The 20,296-nt window shown below is 50.4% G+C and overlaps 1 protein-coding gene across 1 annotated transcript in view; it reads right to left on the bottom strand.

Annotated features, from left to right (window-relative positions):
* The window catches only part of LOC135886104 (alpha-2-macroglobulin-like), a gene marked incomplete at its 5' end in the record, with an annotated part of 34,034 nt that overhangs the window by 4,737 nt on the left and 9,001 nt on the right, over positions 1 to 20,296 (bottom strand). Inside the window, 15 exons of the mRNA XM_065414010.1 lie at positions 1,144 to 1,271; positions 1,563 to 1,781; positions 2,820 to 3,043; positions 4,979 to 5,144; positions 5,996 to 6,070; positions 6,418 to 6,574; positions 8,661 to 8,745; positions 10,330 to 10,506; positions 10,984 to 11,067; positions 11,670 to 11,721; positions 14,091 to 14,212; positions 14,801 to 14,927; positions 16,061 to 16,289; positions 16,977 to 17,097; positions 19,749 to 19,845. Coding sequence (XP_065270082.1) covers positions 1,144 to 1,271; positions 1,563 to 1,781; positions 2,820 to 3,043; positions 4,979 to 5,144; positions 5,996 to 6,070; positions 6,418 to 6,574; positions 8,661 to 8,745; positions 10,330 to 10,506; positions 10,984 to 11,067; positions 11,670 to 11,721; positions 14,091 to 14,212; positions 14,801 to 14,927; positions 16,061 to 16,289; positions 16,977 to 17,097; positions 19,749 to 19,845 — 2,063 coding nt within the window. The remainder of the gene's footprint in view (positions 1 to 1,143; positions 1,272 to 1,562; positions 1,782 to 2,819; positions 3,044 to 4,978; positions 5,145 to 5,995; positions 6,071 to 6,417; positions 6,575 to 8,660; positions 8,746 to 10,329; positions 10,507 to 10,983; positions 11,068 to 11,669; positions 11,722 to 14,090; positions 14,213 to 14,800; positions 14,928 to 16,060; positions 16,290 to 16,976; positions 17,098 to 19,748; positions 19,846 to 20,296) is intronic.

Raw genomic sequence — 20,296 nt, forward strand, 5'->3', positions numbered from 1 at the left:
GCCCTGCCAATGCCCCTCAGTCCTGCCCTGGAGCAGTGTAAGTTTGCTGAAAGTCCCTCAAGCACAGGGCTTCCCATCCAATAAGGGGTTTAGTTAAAATATGCCCATCATTGGTGGGGGCAGGAGGAGGGAGCAACTGAAATCGGGATTTAAATAACTTGATTTTTTAAAAATATAATTAATTTATGTGTGATTCAGGTTTTGAAAATCAGTGTAAAAGTTTGTGCAATTAAAACTTTAGATTACAGTGTGTGCTGAACTAACTTATAAAACCGGTGTTTCTAAATGCTACTACTGCTAGAGGATCCTATTAGAGTTTTACAAAACTTCTGCACACAAAAACCAAAATATTGGAAGTGAAGGTGCTGTTCCTGCAAACTTTTTAGCAGGTACCTAGTTCCAGTCAAATGAACAGAGGCACAGGTGAGGAAACTGGAGCACGTGCAGAAGTGTTTGCAGCATCAGGGGCTAAAACTGTATTATTACTAAAAACATCGGTTTTATTGGGATAAAATTTCTGTCACTTCAGATCCAGACTGGTTTAGTGTTAGCACTGGGAAGTTATTTCCATACACTAGCAAAGCAATTGTGAGCTTTTTTATATACACACTGCTAAGCCCATATTTTGGCAGCTAAGGGTGGGTTTTATAAAAGCACCGAAGCGATCTAGGAGCACGAGTCTGATTGAACTCAGACTGCAAATCCTGCTGAAGGAGAATGGTCAAGTCAAAGCATTCAGCTCCTGTGACTGGGGGCAGTTCGCTCTGTGGGAGGGTGGTGGTGGTTGCAGATAGAGGACGGGCTACTGGCCGGGCAGTTTTGTGTCTGAGTTTGTGTTTCTTTCACACAAAGGATGTTACTGAAGCTCTTAGAGTAACAAGCACAAAACAATCACTTTAACAATTTGGGGGGGGGGGGGGAAGAGCTGACAACACAGAAATACAAAATCTGATTGACATTGAAAAGAGCACTTGCAATTAAGAAAATACCACGATTTAATGTAAAAATCCATTTTTAATTTTTAGAAAAATAATGATTTATATCTACTTTTCTGGGGTCTCCCCTCACCCCTGGGGGCTCTTGGAGTGACGTCCCCAACCCTAAGGCTGCTACAGAAGGCTTGGCCCTGCGAGGGGGAGTTACCCGATGTTTATGGAGATGTCAAAGGTCCTCTGGGCCCTGGGGCTGTCACATGTCTTGGGGACTGTGTGCACCTCCAGCGCGAATGGCGCCTCGCCTGGCTTGGGGAGCACGTTGTACCTCAGGCTGGTCTGAAAGAGAATACACATTTCTCTGTGTGTCTCCATCTGTCCATCTCCTTCCCTCCGCTCAGTTTCATTCTTTCCTTTATCTCTTCTCTCTCTTTCCCCATTCCCCAACTCTCTCTGTCAACTCTCTCTCCTCCTCACACCTCTTTCCTATTTTCTCCTCCCCCATCTCTTACTCTCTTTTCCTTCCCTCCCTACCCAGCCCACCCACCCTGCCATCTCCATGGGAATGAGATGGGCTCCCCTCAGCAGCAGCCTCTCCCTCTCCCTCTCCCCCTGTCCCAGGGCCCTCACCTGCACGTAGACACATCCTTCTCCTGTCACCCCCGTGCTGTAGTCCCCTGGCACCTCTGGCAGTGCCATATGCTGGAGCAGCAGACGGTTCGTATGATCCACCTGGAACTGGGCCTGGAAATTCCCTGTGGATTGCAGAGTCACTGTGGACGCTCCTCCGCTCTTGGCATAGGTGGAAGCTCTGTATCGGGACAGGGCCTGGAGCGCCACCACTGTGTCCTGCCAGACAAGAGATGGGCCCAGGCACCCAAGGGGATAAATTAGCCATTTCCATGAGCTTGGAGTCCCCATCCCGACAGCTCCTCCAACACACCAATGCCCTGCTCAGGTGGAGAAGAGAGACAGAAAGGTCGGCTTTTCCCATTTCCACCCATTCTCTCCCCATCACCAGTACATGCCATGCTCCCTATTCCCTTGGGCCCAGATCCTCCAAGGTATTTAGGCACCTCTCTCCCATTGAAAGCAGCCAGGTGTCTAAATACCTTTGGGAACTTTGGGGATCTGGTATCTCTGACACTCCACTGAAAGGAGCTGGGGGAAGATACCACCCACCCTCCCATGAAGACATCTGCCCGAAGGGGCAGCTCAGGATAGACAGACCAAGTGAAATGGGAGCTGCCTGTGGCTCAGAGAGGACCATGGCGAGGCAGCCAGGAGGCTCAGTAATGGAGTATGAGAAAGTCTTTCAGCCCTGTGGGTATCAAGCCAACCAGGGAAATGGTGGAACATGGGGCCAATGATTGGTCCTGTCTAGAGAGGTCACTCCCGGAGGTCCCAGCATCCAAGCACCAGCATGGCCTGCACCTGCTCAAAGGGGGAGGTGGCACCTCCTGTTTGGTTGTCACTCAGGATGGCGCTTCCCCCTGGGTGTGTCTGGAAGTGACTGGCTGCTGCTGCTTCTCTGGGGAGGCCTCAGCTCACGAGCTGAATTGGCCTGGCTGGATGAGGTCAGTGCTGGGGACAGGTGGGGATGGTACTGCACTCGTGGGTGCTGAGGGTGAATCTTCTGCCCTCCGTACACAGGAGCATCACTTGTCCAGTCTCTCGCCTCATTAGCCCGCCGGAGCCTGTGGGGATTGGATGTCACTATGCTCCATGCTGTGACTATCCCATGATCTAAACTGTACAGTGAGGGGACTGCCCCATCCCCAGGGCAGCCTCCCCCGTCTACCAGGTTGCTTGTCTGTCTCCTGCCCTCTCCTGTCTGCCTCTCCCTCCTGCCCTGGTTGTTTGAGGCTGGGGAGGAGAACCACTCACCTGGGTGGAGGAGAAGCCCCCGTTGGGATTCTGCTGCTTGCTGATCCACTTTGCAATTTGAGATGCTAATGACAGGTCGTCTTGGGATGGCGCCGGCTGAGTGGTGAGGTAAGCGAGGAGGACGTAGGATGTCATCTCCACCTCGGCAGAAGGAGCACGGGGGTGAAAGAAGGGGAGATCGGCTTTCGGCTCCTTCCCAGGCCTCTGCCAGTGACTGGAGCCATCTGCCGTGGGAGAAGGGAGAGGGAGGGCAGGAGAGAAGGAAATACAGATGCCATTTCTGAGGGGGTTATTGACCTTCTGCTCCTGCGGGTGGGAGAACAGAGCCCCCCGAGCTCGTTTGGCATGTTGACATGAGACGTGAAAGGATTAAATAGTCCCTCCCTTGCTGGTCTAGTGGATTTATACAAACCTTGTGGTACGAACTCTCAGCGACTAATCAGGCTGCCACCTCTGTGCCTACATCCCCTTTATCTTATGAAGGCACATCCCAGGAATGGACAGTAGCAGCCTTTATTGGGCTCTTTGATCCAAAAAGTGTGAGGTCGCTAAGTGGCCCCAGGCGCTCAAGGCCGAAGGGTTACAGCAGTGACGGCCACACCCCACTCCAGCGGGGAGAAGAGCCCATAAGTCCTTTTCTTACCAGCACAGTCCCAGTTCTTCCTGGGATTTCCTGGGACACCAGAACCTTAATTTGGGCCCCCCGGAATGATCTGTTTTTTTATTTTATCAGTCCAAACATCAGGCTTCTCCTCTTCGTTTGTCTCTTGCTGTAGGGAGCAGACGTCACTCTGTGCTGACCAGGGGCCATCGCTCCCATGGAACGAGTGTTCAGAGTGAGGAGCAGTGCTTGGAGTGAGGAATGGAGCGGAGCCAGCGAAGACACCGGCAGAGCTGTGCTATTGCTCAGTGGGAATTGTACCATTTGGTCAGGGTTTCAGGATATGCTCACTCACAGCACTGAGGTGTGGGGGGGTGGGACCCCCAGATACACCTGTGTCGCTACAAAGTCAGGCACCGGCAGCCCCGGCCCCAGCTCTCATTTTTTAAAAGTTCCCTTTGTCTTTATATGAATATTTCAGCACCTTAAAAAAAGCCACAATCAAACCGTCCCCACAGGAACTTGCCCTAGGGAAAGGGGACTCGGCCCCAACTCTCTCCTCCCTGGTAATGCCCCCTACGTCTGGGGAGCTGTAAGGCATCTCCCAGTGTCCTAAAATGTGCCCCCTTGATGCTTCTCTCCATGTAATGCCCCTTGGACCAAACCATCCTCTGCCTCACCTGCTGCCCCCTGAGCTGCTCTCGGTGCTGGCCCGTTCCTGGGCTGCTGTAGCCACCAGAGCCTGTGGGGGGGTGGGGGGGGAAGGAAGCTAGATGCCACTGAGCTGCTTCCTCCCCCTGCAACAGGCTCCCCCCTCAAAATGGGCGACAGTCCTGGGGGGGAGAAGGGGGACACACAGGAATCCTCCTGAGGCAAAGAGGGAGAGGAGGGTAGCGACGGTCTGGACCCAAAGGAGCGGGGAGAGGGAGAGGGAAGGAGAAACCAGGGGAGAAGGAAAGAAAAACCTTGGGTGAGAGATCCTAGGGAGGAGGGCAAGAAAGGGAGGAAGAGAATCTGCACAGTATGCCTGTGATTTTGTGGGCAGGGAAGAAGGGAGTATGTGAGAGCTTTTGGTGTGGGAGGCAGGAGAGAGATTTGGAGACTTGGGGGAAGGAGGAAGAGAGCACGGGGAAAAGAAAGGAGAGACCAGTTATTTCACAGTATAGAAAAGGGGAAAACAGACTGAAACAAACAGAGGAAAAGCTAACAAGCTCCAGAGTAGAGAAAGGGGGCAAATGGAGGGAAGGCAGGGACAAGGGAAAGGGCAAACGCAAGGGAGACAAATGCAAAGGGAATGTTGACATTTTACCTAATAGGTAGGTTGGATACTGAAGGATATAATCAATTACAATCTGGATGCCTGGGCTGCCTCTCTCTCAATCTTGTTTCAAGTCAAATAACATTCTCCCACCTGGTCCTGGTGCCTCCTAACTTTCCTCTGCTGTGGTTTCCCCTCTGAGCACCTGTATATGATTCTTAGTACATGGTCACCTTACAAGTGGGGGAGGTAGGGCCAGTGGGCTGGGATGCAGGAGAAGGGCCTGTCGGGAACTCTCACCCTCTTTCACAGCTTCCTTGTCTAGCGAGTCCAGCAGTGCCCTGCGCTTCTCCTCCTTCCCCGCCAGGGCGAAGGCGTAGGCCAGTAGCGCCCTGGTGTACACGTGGTTTCCTCCCTGCTCTGCGGCCATCTCCAGACAGAACAGAGCATTACGGACCACAGAGTGCTGTGTGGGGAGAGAGACATGGGCTGAGAGAGGGAGGGGAGAGGTCACCCACTGCAGTCCCACAGTGCAACATTCCCTTTAGCAGAGGCTGTCTGGCAGCACTTTTGAACCAAGGGTCCCAATGATGGGAAGCCCGCCTGTTTTTTACACAGTCAGCACATTCTCCACAGCCACAGCTGTTCCTGCTACTTGCTACCTTGTCCCACCTGCTGAGTGAACATTTCCCACAAGCACAGTGAAAGCTACGCAGCAACATTTCCCCACAAGGCAGTGCTGCTGAAAGCGGCACAGAGGACACTGGGATGCCTACCCACAACGCACCACACTTTTGCCAATCTGGCCTGATACTAGTTGAATACAACACGCTGGCACAACTGGCCCAGTGTCAACTCACTGCACCAATATAGTCTTTTCGGTTGCTCGCTGATGATAAAACTTTTACCAGTGTGATTTCTGGGTGTGGAGCAGACCTAACTGAAGGAGAACAGAAATCAGCCCTTGATGGGGACCCATTTGGCTGGTGCCAACTGCCAAGGGGTTAAGTGTTATTTACCCAAGTGTTAAATATCTGTAAAACTCTAAGCTGTAGGCTTGTAAGAGAGGATCAAGCAAACACCACCTCAAAAGTTTTTAAATAAAGATCATATAAAAGGATTAGAGATGAGACAGAACCAGCGTCCTGGACTGGAAGGGAAGCTGCAGGGAAATTCCAGTTCCAGATTTGGACTTCAATTTAAAGTCTTTTCTGACTGGATTTCCCCCTTTTTTAAAGGCTTCTCTCTCGGGATGGGAGGCTGCTGACTGGGGGGTCCCCAGCTCTGTCTGTGGCTTGAGGGGTTACAGGTACGTACAGTGACGGGCAGAGGAATCTCCAGCAGCGCGATGGTGATGTAGGCAGAGAGCGTGACCTCATCGTCCACCCCGCCCTGCAGGGAACCACAGAGAGAGACATTAACCCCAAAACCCCACCCACTGGCCCCTCTTCCCAGGGGTGTTCTACATCCCTGTTCTTCCCACACTATAGTAGCTTCCAGGTATCTGCCCCTCTTCTCCCTTCCCCTACCCATGGTCACTCCATGTACAGTATGGTTCTCCCCCGCTCTTGCCTCCCTTGGTAGATCCCATCTGCCCCATTTCCAAGCCCCCTGCCCCAGCCCCATTTGCTGCAGTGGCTGAGCTGTTCCCATGCACAGTTGCAGGCTTTCTCTATGTCACTGGAGTCCTGTATGGGTCCCATGAGGCCCATGGGAAGCCAGCTGGGCGGATACGTGACCTTTATGGCATTGTTCAGGAGCGTCCCGGAGCTGCGGAAGCAGCCGTTGTCCTTCTGCTTGCCAACGAGCCAGGCCAGGGCGTCCTGGATGTGCTTCTCCTCGATGAAGATGTGAGAGCGGGCCTGCGCGAAGGACTTGAGGACGAAGGCCGTCAGCCTGCGACAGAGAGCGGGCAGCAGTGAGAGCTCCCTCCCATGCCCTGTGCTCGCTGGAGGGGACGGGGTCCTGGGGCATCGCCAGCCTGAGGGGAAGCAGCAGGGGCCAGAGAGCTGGTGGCCATGGGCCAGGGAACCATTATCTCATTCAGCCACCTACTGACATGCAGCAGAGCCTGGGGGCAAGACCCAGCAGTCGTCTGACACGCCACAGCAAAACTGCCCGTTTTTAGGACAGGAAGTGAGCCAGCTTCCTGCATTGGTTTCAAATGGCCGGGGCACAGTTTAGCGGGTAGAAGGTGGTTGTCCAGAACCCTTGGGAGAACAGCCCACAATCTTCAGTGACCAGGAATGGCCAGGACACTGGCTCTGCACTTTCTTATGTAACCCCTTTGGGGTTTAGAGTGCATGGCCCCTTTAAATCTTTTTCCTGGGGGGACGGGGAGAGTAAGAAAAAAGGAGGGACACTCCAGGGGGCAGCGCTGGAGCTCCAAGGAGAGGGAGAGGCAGAGGCAGCAGGAGGCCCTGGAAAAATGAAGGAGGGAGAACCTGCCTGAGGCCTGGGATGGACAGGGCCGATCGGGGACACCCCAGGACAGGAGCCAGGAGGAGCACTGTGCCAGGGAGGAATCGCCAGAGGAGGACAGGCCGGAGCTGGACCCAGTATCATGGCTGCCCAGAACTGTATGGGGCTGTGAGTACTGGAGCTTGGGACTCTGCATTGGGAACAAGGAGGGAGGCTGTAGCTAGTTAAGTGGGGAGCTGGTCGCTCTGTGTGGCTTTTCAGAGAGCGGCAGAAGAGGGCACCGGAGAGGTTTGTTGGGGGAAAGTTCGCTGGCGCCGAAGACGACCAGGAGCACCCAAGACTCACCACCGGACTGGAACTTTGCTCAGGACTCCTGAACTCTGTGTGCAGACACATTGCTCAGTGTCTGCCCTTCCAGACTGCGCTACCACTGGGCCAGTGGGGCCTTGGCTTGGATGCAACCCTGTTTTACTGCTCCCCCTATATTTCCCCTTGTTGTTTTTCTCCTCTCATCCCTCTGTAAATAAATATTTCCCTTGTTATATCCACTGTACTTTTCCTGTGGGTGTGTGTGTTCACTCTGGGGGGTTTGGAACAGGCACCCCTGGGGTGGAAGGGATTTCTCCTGCTGCATTCCTGCGCGCGCCCTCTCTTGGCCAAAGCTGCCTGCAGAGCAGACTCCATCTTGGCCACGAGGGCGCTAAAGTTACACTTATTATAAAAACAGCGCCCCCTAACATCAGACTGGGGTCAGCACTCAGCGGGAGAATGCCCCTTACTGAGCTACCCAACCCACTCCCTGCAGCACAGCGCCTCCTAGCACCACACTGGGGCAATGGAGTCAGTAGCGGCAGAGGGAAGAGCAACCCGACAGAGCTGCCCACTGCCACTCCCTGCAGAACTGTTTGTTCACCCAGCAAGGCATACACTAAGCATTGAGGGGCTGTGATGGCTCCACCCTGAGTTACCAGCCACCTCATTATCCTGAGGGCAGTGGTGGCTAAATTTTCCATCGGAGGGTCAAACACATAATTTCAGAAAGGACAAGTATCCACAATCAGGACTTCTGGGTGGATTCTCTGCCCTGTTCTGACCTCTGCACCCTGCTCAGGTAACACAAAGGGAACTGAAACTACCAGCAAGTCACCCAGCACAGGAATCTTTGGCCGGCACTTTTACACCATCCTCCATATAGCCCCTGGTACAGAGAGTGAGTGGCTGGAGTGTGCTATGTTCTGGACACACCGAGCTGACGTCTGATCCTCAGGGGACTGTGACCACCTGGAGCAAGTTAGAACAGCCCCCAGGCTGCTCTAACCTGAACTGAGCAGGGAATCAGAGGGCTGTAAATGGTTATTAATCCAAAATCGCAGGCCTCTAGCATATGAACTAAGGGAGATCTCCCTTCCCTACCACTTCTCATAGTTGCCTTATCCCACATCATCAGCTCTAGAGCTCCTCCCCTCTCCTCCGCCCCTTCATGATCACCACCTGTTAACAATGGGCAAGCTCCAGGTTATAACAAGAGAAGGGAAAGAATTCAGCAGCACTGAAATCTTACCAGGTGTTCCCTGATTGCCCATAATGTGGCCCAAATGTGCTGTAGGAGCCGTCCCAGTGTTTGTACTTCAGCTGTGTCTGGTAACCTGAAAGGGAGAATGAAGTTGGGTTTTACTGCAATAAAGTCCAGCTGTAGACGTCAGCCAGGAAAAGAGAATTTTCAGGCCTGTCTACATACAAACATCCTGCTTTAATTGTACCAGTAACATTAAAATGCTGTGAATCCCCCAGTGTGGATTTAGTTAGGATAGTATAAAAGTGCTAATACCAGTACAGCTTGTTCCCAGATGGGAAGGGAGTAGAACTGCATCCACACTAGGGGTTTTACTGATTAAATTATTTTGGTAAAATATCACCTCCTAACTGAAATAGTTACACTGCTACAAAGCTGGGTTTAGATCAAGCCTTAGACGCAGAAGCAGGTCCGATGTAGAGTACACAAGCCAGGCAGGCCTCCCATTCCTAAAAACAGCCCCAGTGTCTCAGCAGAGAGGCCTGGGTCTTCTGTTAGGCATTAAAAGAAAGTACAGGCAACAGGGTTATGATGTGCATCTACTAGCCACCTATACCAGGTTCAAGGATCCCTTTGCAGCACCTAAAATAAATGGGAAGGCTGTTTCTGAAAGATTGCTAACCCTCATTAAAAACAGGGTGGAGCAGAAATGGAGAATGAGGATTAATTAAAGGTGTGACCCAAACTGGGGCTGTTTTGAAAAGTGACTATGTGGAAAGGGCCCCTTGTCACTCAGCAGCTCTGCCCCGTGTGTGTTCAGAGTCATGGCTACTGGCTTTACTGGCAAAGGTCATGTCCACATTAGGAATAAAGGAGCATTACCAACATTGCTAGCTAACACGTGTTTCAATCCTAACACAGACAAGGTACTTGTAGTTTCACACATGTTAGCTGGTTGAGTTACCCTTAGCGAGGAGCCTAGAGTTTACCGTGATCAACTAACTAAAACTACAAGTCGGCTAAATGTGTCACAAATAGACACATCTCCCCGAGTGAAAACAAGGCTTAAACCCAGGTTTTGCTCCATTTACTGCTGCCAGACCTGCAGAACCAACCCAGCTCTTCTTCTCCGCCTTGCATCTCATCAGCAGAAATGCACCCAGTGCAGTGCAGCACCCAGGCTGTGTCATTCATCCACATGGACCCATCTTCTCCCATCAAGCACTTCCAGAGAGTAGAGTTTTCTACTACAATGCTATGGCACCCCCTGTTGGGAAGTGATCTATTGTAACACCAACCATTAATGAAGTAACTACTCGGAGTAGCTCCTGGGAAAGGGAACCTCTGAACTCTGGTGCAGGATTGGCGGGGAGGGGGTCTCAGGGGCCCTGGTTCAAAGGTGAATGATGAGGGGTCAGTTGTGACGGTGCTGCCAATACACTGGTGGCTAGGAAAGGCCTATAGGCCATCTGGGGAGCCGAGTCTGGTTTGCTGGGTAAGAGTGAATTACCAGTGGGCTCACACACTGGAGATCAATGGGATGACAGGGCTGAGAAGATACAAGTGTGTTCCCCCTCCCCCCCCGAGAGGCAGGTGGTTCCCTCAGTCCGTCCATCCTTCCAAGTGGAAGGATTATCTGAGCAAGGCAGACAGAAAAGCTCCCAGCACAAGCTTGGAAGGGAGCAAGTGAAGAAACAAAAGCCCCGCCCCTCCTCACCGCTGACTAAGTATCCGATGGCCTTGGATTTGGTCTCCTCGCTCAGCTGCCCCGTCTTATTCAGATAGTCCAGGACGTAGATGTTGGGGGCAAACAGGACCATGTTCTGCTCCCCACAGCCGAAGGGCATCTGGAGGAGCTGCTGCAGGTTCTGCATGGCTGTGCCCAGGATATCGCCTGGGGATGGAGACACAGGGAGTCAGTGTGGCCCAGAGCCGGCCTGCGGAGGCAGAGTGCACCGCAGAGCAAGGATGCTAGTGTGAGGCATTCATAACAGGCTTGTGAGATCACAGGCAATAAGAGGGAAAGAGAGACACACACACAACACAGAGAAAGGAGGAGACAGAGAAATATGCTCTGAGAGAGAAGGGACTCATGAAAGGCAAAGTGAAGGGCGTGCAGATGGGAGCACTAGGCTGGACGAATAGCTAGAGACGTGGGCCCAGAGGCAGAGGTGGGGGGAAGGAGAGAGAAAAAGGGGTGAAGTGCTAGATAGAGACTACAGCAGTGGGTAGCTGGGGGATAAAGGGAGGGGCTGTGACGGGTGCACAACGGGGTGAGGAGTGGAACGGGTGAAAAGACCAGTACCCCATCAGGCATGCGGAAGGACGGCAGCAGCACCCACAGCCGGGCTCTTCGAACTGCCTCACTTACCCAGCACTGAGAAATAGGCTCTGGCCGAGCCCTGCACCACGTTCTCTGGGAGCTTCAGGGACATTGGCTGAGGCACTGTCTTTCCTGGGGAAAAGTGACATAGATGGGATTGTTGTAAAATCCCGCCCTGTGTAACAGTGACCAGGCCCCAGCACAGGAGCTAGGACACTGCCCCTGCTACTGTCTTTCCCCTGGCACTGCACAGGGGCTCCCTGCCTTTAGTAGCTCCATTCCTCCATCGCTTTATAGTGAACCCCCCACCCATCCCCAACTCCCCTCTCAGGCGTGGATCCCCTCACCTGCCATCCCAGCCCTCCACATGGAGCGAGGTGCCACCGCCTGGTGAGACAAGGGAACTGCAGTCTCCAGCTCTTTCCCTGGCACCTTCCAGTTTGTAAATTCACTCCATGGAATCAGAGTGAGAGAAGGGGAAAGCCCCATTAAATCCCATCTAGCCCATCCCCCCAGGACTGGGCAGGAATGTTCCCTAAGACCTAGGCTTCCAGCTCTTCCCTTGCGGGCCATTCCAGCCCTTCAGTGTTAGGAAACGTTTCCTGGTTATCCAGCTGGAGGTGTCCTACTTTCTTCAGTTCCATATTACTGCTTCTAGTTAGCTCTTCCCCTCGGACACCCGGGGTTTCCACCCTTCCCTTTGCAGAGGCAAGTCAGGTGTGTGGGGCTCTTACCAGCTGCACAGAGCAGGAAGTTGTAGGTCGTTTCCTTCTCAAGCCCTTCAGGCTTCGGGTTGGGGAGGAAAAGGGAAGGGGAAGGAAAATGAGAAAGGTGAGAACTGCAGAGACACTGAGCACCTGGTTTCAGAAACATCTGGCCAGGGGTGATGGAGAGAAGGAAGAAAGAAAGAAATAAAGAAATAAAGAAAGAGCAGGGCATGAATCAGAGAAAGAGGGAGACTTGCAAATTCTCATGTAATAATAATTCTCATGAAGCCAGCAGATAATAGTTGGAAATCGGCTACTAACAAGTTATTGCCTCCTCACTCCCCAGGGGAGGATATTGCAGTGTTCTACCATGGGTGATTAGTTGCTGTAGAACACCTTAAAACGTGGACTTTCCTTGTTACGCAGAGAGAACTTCCAGCTTTACACCATGTGCTGGTGCTGATAATATGCTGTGATGCTAATGAAGGGATGTAGGGGCTCGATCCTGCCAAGTGTTTAACTTTAAGGCTGTATGAGGTCAATGGGACAAGTCGTGTGCCTAAAGTAAAGCAAGCTTTGCTGGGTCAGGGCCAAAGCGCTCAGTGCCCTGAAATGACATATTGTAGTGACTGCAGGGCCACCTAGAAATTCACCATTACACACTGTGGCCAGTTAGTCCTGTAGGGCTACAGTAGGGATAGAACTCAGCTCCTCCTGCTCCAAAGGCCCAGACCCCCATGGCTTGAGCTAAAGAAGAAACCCTGTTATTTATTGAGATGACCAAAACAATTTTGACTAAAACTCAGGAACTAAATGTTGTGAAAAAAGTGGGTTTAGTCAAAACAACTTTTGTTTTTGGAACACACCCCTCCCCCACAAATTTTTATTCTGAGAATAATAGGTTTCCCCCCTTTTTATAACTGTTTTCCAACTTTTGCCAGGTGGAAACCAGTAGCCAAGTGTGAACAGGGGCTTTCCCTCACTTTCTCACACTTTTAAAAAACCTTTCCCTCTCTTTCTTCAGTCGGAAAGGTAAAAAGTTTTTAAAAGTGTGTGTGAATGGCAGGGGGGAGAATCCAAAAGTTGATACCCCCCCCCCCACACACACACTAAAACAACATTTGTGGTCAATATGAACGTATTTTGTTTTGTTTCCAAATGTCTTTTCAAAATTAATCTCAGTGACAAATCTGCTGTTGAGTTTAGTTTTGAATATTTCACAGGAAAGATTTTTTAAAGATTTTTTTTCTGGTGAAAAATTCACTGGGGGAATTGCTTGAGAGCCTGGGGGAGGAGGGAGGGCTGGGGATTTGGGGAAGGGGCGGAGCTGAGGCAGGGCCAGGGGTGGGGTAAGAAAAAAACGGGGGGGGGGGAGCAAAAATCCTAGAGCCAGCCGTGCCTCTCAAGGTACCTTCATAATTCTGAGAAAAATCATCTGTGTTTCCAGAACTGTCAGATCAGCCAAAGATGAAGTTGGACATTTCCACTAATGTGACGGAAGCAAAGTGAATATTCTTCAGCTGAAGAGGTTTAGAAATCACTTATTTTGAATTTTTTTGTGAAGTGTTTCACAGTTCTTTGGGTCCCTATATATTGAAAAAGGAGCCAAGTTATAATTCAAATTTCATTTGGCACATAGGATAACTTTAAAGCAAAAGCCAAAACAGATTGACTGTAACAGGACGGAACCATAGAAATGTAGGGCTAGAAGGGACCTTGAGAGGTCATCTAATCCATCCCGCTCAGAATATGGCAGAGCCAAGTACACCTAGACTATCCTGGACAGGTGTTTGTCCAAACTGTTCTTAAACCTGCAATAATGGGGAATCCGCAGCCTTCCCAGGTAACCTGGGCCAGTGTTTACCTACCCTTACAGTTAGAAAGTTATTCCTGGTATCACACCTAAATCTCTCTTGCTGCAATCTGAGCCAATTACTTCTTGTTTTACCCTTGGTGGACATGGAGAACAATTGATGACCATTCTCTTTATAGCACATATTTGAAGACTGTTATCTTGTTCTCCCCTCAGCTATCTCTTCTCTAGACTAAACATGCACTATTCTTTCAACCTTTCCTCATACGTCAGGTTTGCTAAACCTCTTAGCATTTTTGTTGCTCTCCTTTGGACTCTCCTTTGGTTTCTGTCCCAAAAGACATGGCTGTGAGAAACTTATCACCTTTGCTTATTATTTCAATCACACGGTGTAATAAGATACCAGTATTTTTCTGTAAGAAGTTATGCAGTATTACAGTTTATACTGGCTAATATAGGGACTTATCGCTGCTTCCCTTTACAGCGTTAGAGAACGTGTTATTGCTGAGATCATATTAAGTCATTATGGCTTCCCTATAAAACCAAGAAGACCTGCAGCATTATATCACTTGTCACGACACAGCACTAAGTTATCATGGCTTCTCTATACCACAGGGACTAAACCGCCCACCTACCTCTACTAACAGCTGTTTGATCACTGTGTCCTTCCGCCCTTTGTCCAGGGTCTCCACTACCTCGTTCCCACAGGGCAGATCTGTCTTCAGGGCCTCAGCGCTGACTGAGAAATTCACATTACCTGAAACAAAGGAGGATAAGTGTTCTGCCAGGCACTGCAGCTACAGAGGTGTCAGTGTCAATCGCTTGGTGTTCTGCTTTGATTACATGGAAACCTCTCTAAAGAGGGCAGAGCTCAAGTCACATGTAGATTAGCACTTTAGCACAGCTCTGCGGCAGCCTTAGTTCCAACCCCTAGACTCCAATGGCTACATCGAATGGGGCTGGGCAAGATGGAGAGGAGGGGAGTGCAGGGTCAGTTCTTCAGATTCTGCCTCCCGGGCCCCTGCATGGTTTCAGAGCCATCATCTTCCTTTTCCAGAAATTTCAGACCCAACCAGTCTGTCAATCCAGGTATTTATATGGCCCCCATTGCAGTAGTCAGATGGGGAAACTGAGGCACAGGGACACTGACTTGCCCAAGAGCTGGACACTGAGTCCAAGTCTCCTGAGTCCAGTCCAGTGCCTCAGCCACAAGGCCAGCCTTCCTCCTTTCACAGCAGATCAGTCCCTTCCAGAGAGGATGGAGCCATCCAGTATCTGATCCAGAAATTTCAGAGCCACTTGGTCCCTCACACAGAGGTTTTGGAGCCATCCATTAGTCCCTTACCCAGAGATTTTGGGGTCACAGTCCAAGACATTGTTTTCTGACCGTTCAGACAGAAACAATAAGATTCTTCTTCCTTCTCCACAGGGGTAGCCCGGAAGTCATCAGATGGAGCCAGTGAGATGCTGACCTGTCAATTGTACAGAGACGGGGTCAAAGGGTTTGGGGGTAAATGGAGATGGGACAGTGCAGGGGAGGAGAGGGAGCAGGGAGTTTGGGGGCCACAGGGATTTGGTGGGGCAGGGATTGAGGTGGGGAAAGCTGAGGGGTACTGAGGTTTGGGGAGGTGCAGGAGACTGAGGATGGGCAGAGAGTTGGGTGCATGGCTCTGAAGAAACAGGAGATTGCAGGGCCTGAGGGACTCGGGACCAGTTGTGCAAATAAAGACAAAGTGGTGACCCCAAATTTACCACCTTGGTATGAATCTGAGAGCCCTCTGGTGTCTTGTTAGGGGAGGAGGGGAAGTGCTGGCTGTGGGGGGCGGGGGGCTATCTGGGAGTAGCTGAGAGGGAACAGAATTGGGGACCATCAGTGAGCGTAGCGAAGGGAAGAAAGGGATGGGGAAGCGGATGAGAGGGCCTTGGGGGCCCTTAACACTGTAAAGCATGTTCCCGTTTCACTTTATCTAGAATGAAACCCATTTAAATAAAAGCTGAGAGAAAAGTCACCACAATTTTGCAGGGACCCCCTTCCTGAGTCCCCTCCAGTCCCTTGTGCTGGAGCAGGAATACACTGCAGGCTAGTGGGGCTAAAGAGTCAGTGCCGTTTCCATGGATGCAACAGGCCAGCGAGTTTCCCAGCGGCTGTAGTGCAGCTGGGGGTGTTGTGCGGCATGAGGCCAAAGGCCAAGCACATGTGTCCAATCCAGGAAGCCTGGAGTCTCCACTAGAGTAAGGGGTGCTGCACAGTGTGTGGTCACCCCAGGTACCTTGCTTACCATAGGGTCATGGGATAGGCACAGGAGGTCTAAGGCCAGCTGCCTTCAGCCACACAGGAAGTTGGTGTCAGGTATATCTGCAGCTCGCAAACCTTTGTCAGCCAAACAGATTCCTTCTTTCATAACGCTCACTCTGTACCCCTATAGTAACACACACCTAGGAGCCAATCAGATTCCTCCTTTCCATCACCCATTTCTTTCCACTGCAAGAAGACACTTTCCTAAGGGCCAATCAGCTGCCTCTCCTGTATGGGAAGCCATGTTGCAACTGGCCCATGTGGTCTCCTCCCTGGCCCCTGATGAGCAAAGCTGCGAGTGTCCCTTACCCTGATGCAGCGGGTCAGGTAGTTAAAGACAGTGGCCCTTAGTGTGAAAGCCTCGCCGCGCACCACGGAGTAGGGCAGGGTGAGTTCCACGAAGAAGGGCTGGAAGGCTCTGAGGGACACGGTCGGGGACAGGCCAAAGCCAGTATCACTTGAAGTGCAGAACGCATTGGCTTTCCATTCTGTGATGGTGTCGGGGATGGTCATGGCCAGTTCAGCACTTCCGACGGACCTGGTGACAAAAGGAGAACAAGGAGATGGGGGAAGCTTTCCTAGCATGGGAGAAACAACTGTATCCCTCACAGCATCCTGAATTAACTCACCCCCCCCCCCCGTTGTAACTGCAGGGTCCCTCGGGAGCACCGGGGGTGTGCATGCTGTTTGGTTATTGTAGGCTCACCGCAGAGCACTTCCTCCCATTCCATCCTACATCCAGCTCCACAGAAGAATCATCCAAGTAACAAGACTGGGGGTGGGGTTCCATGGTGAACAACAGAAAATCCCTCAGACACACAGATACAGAAAAGGATGAGATGCATAGCTAGTAGCGACTGCTGCACCAGAGCTGGGACCAAAAAGAAATTACATCTCCCTCACACAGACAAATTTCCCAGGCAGGTCACCTAGTGCTGGATCACTTAACAGGGGATCATCCATTGTGATGCACACAATTAATTGTCTCCCAGTTACTGAGAGGAGAAGGAGTAGATGTGGTGTATTAGTAGAACTAGTTACTTCCTGCCTTTCCTCTACCTGCCTATCCATCCTTCATGCTTGTCTCTCTCTAGTCTATCTACAAAAGGTACTCCATCTATCATAGAAGGATATAAGCACATCTCATGGGTGTCTGAGCAACTTCTTCTGAGTGTCTGTGTAACCCAGTTGACCACACTCACCACATCCCATAAACATCACTTACTTCACTGGAACTAAATCCCAAATCCACGTCTCAGGGAAATACTTCCGGATGGTCTCCACTGGGCCATGAGCGATGATGTGATACAAATGATCGGAGAAGTGAGCGACGCTGTGTGCATTCGCTATCGGAAATGTACTCTCTTTTTTAGACATTAGGGGTGCAGGGTGTGGCAAGGGGAGAGAGGACATAACATGTTAGACTTTATTCTAAACCATGGCACTTTGTTTACAGTTAGTGATAGGCCTGATCCTAAACCCAAGATCTAATAACCTTTCCTCACAAACTTCAGCCATGTTCAGACCCAAACTTAGACCCGTCTCTGCTTGTAACCAGTCATTCTCTTGCACACGCCACTCCCAGCGTCGTCATCTTTTTAGAACCTTTTTCAAAGCCATTGAAAAAACATCTCTATTGCCCTATTGTGATCTCAAACTGTTTGCTTTCTAAAGACTTCTGCGCCCCTTACAGGGGTGGGATGGATGGATGGACATATTTATTCCCCCACCTCCAATCCCAGAATGTATGGGAAGCCCAGATGTAATGACTGTGTTGAAGCAACCCCTAGAGCCCTGCCTATATCCACTTCAATATGGAATTAGCCTGTGGAACTCACTGCCCCAAGACATTATAGGTGCAGTAGCTGAGTCAGATTCACAGGGGAAAAAATTGTGTTTGTATATGAATAAGAGTAACAGCAACACTAGTGACACCAGCTAGGATTCACATGGTCAGGGATATCAGTTTTCGTGCATCAGGATTGTCGGAGAATAACACAAGTTGATAAGAAGCCGTAGGCCAGGAAGAAATTTGCCCCACGGTACTGCACAGTGAGGTGTATTACCAAGGTTTTCCACCTTACTCTGAAGCAGCCACCATTGGCCACTGTCTGAAGAGGGATCCTGCACTAAAAAGATGACAGTGCTGATCCAATATGGTCAGGAGGCAGGACACTGCCATATATAGACCAGTAGTCTGATGTTCTACAGTAGGAATGGGGACATTGGATTAGAGGGTCAGTAATCTGATCTGGTTACTCTTCATTTCCACTAGTGTAATTGAGAGCATAATTAACACTAATATTTAGCCATCTAATCTCAGAGCTCTTCACAAGGCTGTGTAAGTATAATTAGTCCCCTTTTACAGATAGGAATATTAAAGCACAAAGAAGTGAAATGATTCATCCAAGGTCAACTTGATGGGCGAGCTGAGAATGGAATACAGATTTCCTGCTTCCCAATCCTAAACTCTCCCCCTGGGTTCACACTCCCTCCCCATTGAACCAGGCTCTCTTTCTGCTTAGTTTTTTTCTCTAGCACTTGCTGGAAGGTGAAAACCTGGATGCGGAAATTGTCCTGTTCCAGGTTGAGAGAGCTGCAACCAAAGTCAACAAGATTTAGCAGCCATTTTGTGACAGTGCAGCAAATCTACATTAGGGGATGCAAGGTGCCACTGCATCAGTGTAGTTACAACAGTGCATATTTCCTTAGCTGGTGGAAGGTTAGCAAGCAGGTGGAGCAAGCAGGTAGGTGAGCAAGCAGGTGGAAATGGACCAGATTCCTATTTCAGGACTAAAAAAAGAACAGGAGTACTTGTGGCACCTTAGAGACTAACAAATTTATTAGAGCATAAGCTTTCGTGGGCTACAACCCACTTCTTCGGATGCATATAGAGTGAAACATATATTGAGGAGATATATATATATACACACATACAGAGAACATGAACAGGTGGGAGTTGTCTTACCAACTCTGAGAGGCCAATTAAGTAAGAGAAAAAAAACTTTTGAAGTGATAATCAAGATAGCTCAGTACAGACAGTTTGATAAGAAGCAAGTGTGAAAATACTTACAAGGGGAGATAGATTCAATGTTTGTAATGGCTCAGCCATTCCCAGTCTTTATTTAATCCTGAGTTGATTGTGTCTAGTTTGCATATCAATTCCAGCTCAGCAGTCTCTCATTGGAGTCTGTTTTTAAGTTTTTCTGTTTTAAGATAGCCACCCGCAGGTCTGTCATAGAATGGCCAGACAGGTTAAAGTGTTCTCCCACTGGTTTTTGAGTATTATGATTCCTGATGTCAGATTTGTGTCCATTAATTCTTTTGCGTAGAGACTGTCCAGTTTGGCCAATGTACATGGCAGAGGGGCATTGCTGGCACATGATGGCATATATCACATTGGTAGATGTGCAGGTGAACGAGCCCCTGATGGTATGGCTGATGTGATTAGGCCCTATGATGATGTCACTTGAATAGATATGTGGACAGAGTTGGCATCGGGCTTTGTTACAAGGATAGGTTCCTGGGTCAGTGTTTTTGTTCAGTGATGTGTGGTTGCTGGTGAGTATTTGCTTTAGGTTGGGGGGTTGTCTGTAAGCGAGGACAGGTCTGTCTCCCAAGATCTGTGAGAGTAAAGGATCATCTTTCAGGATAGGTTGTAGATCTCTGATGATGTGCTGGAGAGGTTTTAGTTGAGGGCTGAAGGTGACAGCTAGTGGTGTTCTGTTATTTTCTTTGTTGGCCCTGTCTTGTAGGAGGTGACTTCTGGGTACTCGTCTGGCTCTGTCAATCTGTTTTTTCACTTCAGCAGGTGGGTATTGTAGTTTTAAGAATGCTTGATAGAGATCTTGCAGATGGATTTTGGCCAGCATAGCTGAGATCAGAATTTGGTCCAATTGGTCTAATTTCCATGCAGAGGAGAGGGTGAAAGGGAGGGGAGCAGGAAACGCACCTAACGGGGCGTATAAACAGGGTAAAACAAAGCAAGTTATTTTACTGCCATTACCACGTGCCATATGTACACGGTCCATTCTCTCCATGCAGAGTCTGGGCTTCTGGACCTTGGTGCTGGTGAAGACTTTTAAACCCATCCCCTGTAAAAAGATAACCCAGACAGCCATGTGGTAAAGTAAACCATACATCGGGAGATAAATGTGCTGTCTGGACTGGATCAGCTTATCACAGTGCAGGGATGGGTCATTGCAAGAGCAGGCAATGGAGCAGCAACTAAGGCCTGAGAGGTCAATGCCAGTGTGGCTGGTGGGAAGTGAAGGGCGAGGTCTATGTCAGTGAAAGGCGCCGGACCAGCAGCTGGAGACGGACGTCCTCTGTGTCCTCAGAGCAGGTTCATCAGAGGCATGAGCAGTGCAAGCTTGCGCCGTGCACTCAGTCCCTGCCAGCTTGCCTCGGCCCTGCCCTGGAGGGAGTTCAGACTCTCTGGCCCAGTCCATCCCCTGCCTCTCTGCTGAGATGCCTAGCAGTCATTTTCAGGTGTGCTGGGGTTTGGGTGATTTGGGAGCGAGCCTCACTGGGAACAAACCTGAG

This window comes from Emys orbicularis, chromosome 1 (assembly GCF_028017835.1).
Source record: "Emys orbicularis isolate rEmyOrb1 chromosome 1, rEmyOrb1.hap1, whole genome shotgun sequence".
Classification (NCBI taxonomy): Eukaryota; Metazoa; Chordata; order Testudines; family Emydidae; genus Emys; species Emys orbicularis.